The 2,211-nt window shown below is 53.5% G+C and overlaps 1 protein-coding gene across 1 annotated transcript; it reads left to right on the top strand.

Annotated features, from left to right (window-relative positions):
• Positions 1–530: 530 nt before the first annotated feature.
• On the top strand, positions 531–1,778 carry GPR88 (G protein-coupled receptor 88). The gene has a single exon (XM_075615525.1). It carries the CDS (start codon positions 777–779, stop codon positions 1,776–1,778), a length of 1,002 nt encoding a protein of 333 aa, XP_075471640.1. The 5' UTR covers positions 531–776.
• Positions 1,779–2,211: the final 433 nt, after the last annotated feature.

The following is a 2,211-nucleotide window of genomic DNA, read 5'->3' on the forward strand; positions in this document are numbered from 1 at the left end:
ATTATAGTGTCACATTGAATAACCTTGTTGAATTATTGGATTTTTAAAATAGGGCAAAAGCAAAATTCTGGTCTCGGAGACCATGGTGACCCAATGAGGAACCCAGAGGCCTCACACAGAACCCAGCCTGAGAACCCCCCTTCTTGAGGCGTGAACACCCCAATACTCAACTTCAACTCCTCCACGGCCAGTAGGCCTGTAAGGCATCGTAGATCAATGGCAGCAAAGGGGTTACGTACAAAGAAACGACATGAAATACTAGCACAGTCCTTTATTAAGCCCCTTTCTTGATCTCCGCAGTGATTCTTTCCTTCCCTTATTCAAGTTGCAGCTCCCCGGAGACTGTGCTTGTCATTTTTAGCGCGTGTAAGTGGTGCGTGTTACATAGTGTCCTATTATCTGTGCATTTATTCCGTGCCGGAAGAAGTGAAAATCGTTTTTCCGAGCGGGAGGTTAATAGCACTTTAGAAAGCAGTGTTTGTCTGTAAAAATCCTCTCCCTGCTCCTGAGTTTACAAGCTGTTGAATAATCCATTATGAGAGTTCTTTTTTTTTTTCCAAGAGTATAATGTCGCACAGACGTAAAGTGAGCTGAGTGTATAATACCGAGTCCTGTCACTGCTGTGTCAGCCCCCTCCTACCCTCCTCAATCTCATATTCTCTCTGTCTCTCTGCCTGCTTCACACTCTCTCTTGCGTTCACTTTCTCCCTCTCTCCTCTCTACCTCCACTTCCTTCAAATCTCAACTCCGGGGATGGCCCCGCTGCTTTGCGGAGGATGACCAACTCCACATCCCCCTCCAACCTCTGCGAGGGCCACTCGGGGACGCGGGTTCTGGTGGCCACTGCCTACTGCTTGTTTTCCATCGCAGGCACTTTGGCCAATATCCTGGTCATTTACCTGGTCTGCTCCTTCAAAAAACTCCAGACCACCAGCAATGCCTTCATCGTCAACGGCTGTGTTTCCGACCTCCTGGTCTGCGCTTTCTGGATGACCCAAGAAGCCGTCTTCATTTCCACCGGGTGGGCAGAGACCCCCTCGTACCGTGTGTTCATGGAGGGGGTCTTCTTCCTGTGGATGACCGTCTCCCTGCTCTCCCACTCCCTCATCGCCCTAAACCGTTACGTGCGGATCACCAAACTGCCCACTGCCTACCACACCATTTACCAGAAGCGTAACACAGAGTGGATGATCGCCATGGCCTGGGTGCTGCCCCTCGCCTTCCTGCTCCCCTGGCTCTTTGGGAAAACGGCCACCGAGAACCATTCTCCGTGTCCGCAGCTCCGGCTCTACGTGTTCTTAGGTAGTGAGGTGCCGCTGGCCAGCTCCTACCCGGCCATTCTCACTGTGATCACGGTGCTGAGTCAGACAGCCGTCCTGCTCCACTGCTACTTTCGCATCTTCAGGAAGGTCCAGGTCAGCCTAAAGAGGGTAAGCGTCCTCAACTTCCAGGTGGTCCACAACCTGCCCTGCTCCTGCCCCCGCAAGGAGAAACACCTGGGGCTCTACGTGCTCATCGTCTGCTGTGTCTTCACACTGACCACAGAACCCTTCACGTGGTCCGTCCTCTTTGGCCTTTTCTGGCCACTGCCCAGAGGTCTCCGGACAGGCAGCTGGCTCCTGTTCTGCCTCCTCTTCGTGCTCAACCCTTTCGTCTACACTTGGAAGAACGAGGAGTTCAGGAGGTCTCTCCGAGCGGTGATCGGAGGCGAGCCGTGGAAAAGCGCGGGGGAGGGCGCCGATCCGGCCGTGCAAACTGTCTCTCAGAATGAGCCGTGAGTCCCTGGGATAGAAGTAGGCAGGATTTGGGAAGCGCGTTTCGCAGGGTTCTCAATGCCCTCGCCACAGACCCTCTGCTTTCCCTGGAAACCGCCCACATTCCTCTGTAAGTAGCTGGGATAAATAAAGCCATGTCTGGGACCTACCAGCGGAGGAGAGATGGGAGGGCAGGTGAGAGCTTTACCACTAGCCCTGGGAGCTGAGCTGCGGCCATCTTTTACAATCCCCATAACAAATCTGGAATATTACCAGCATATGGCGCCAGACTGTTACACCATAAAGCAAGGGAGGGGGGGGGGGGGGGCGTGACTCCAGTCCTCAAGGGCCACCAACAAGTCCAGTTTTCATGATACTCCTGCTTCAGCACAGGTGGTGCAGTCATAATGACTGAGCCACCGATTGAGCCACTTGTGCTGAAGCAGGGATATCCTGA

This window comes from Ascaphus truei, chromosome 10 (genome assembly GCF_040206685.1).
Source record: "Ascaphus truei isolate aAscTru1 chromosome 10, aAscTru1.hap1, whole genome shotgun sequence".
Lineage (NCBI taxonomy): Eukaryota > Metazoa > Chordata > Amphibia > Anura > Ascaphidae > Ascaphus > Ascaphus truei.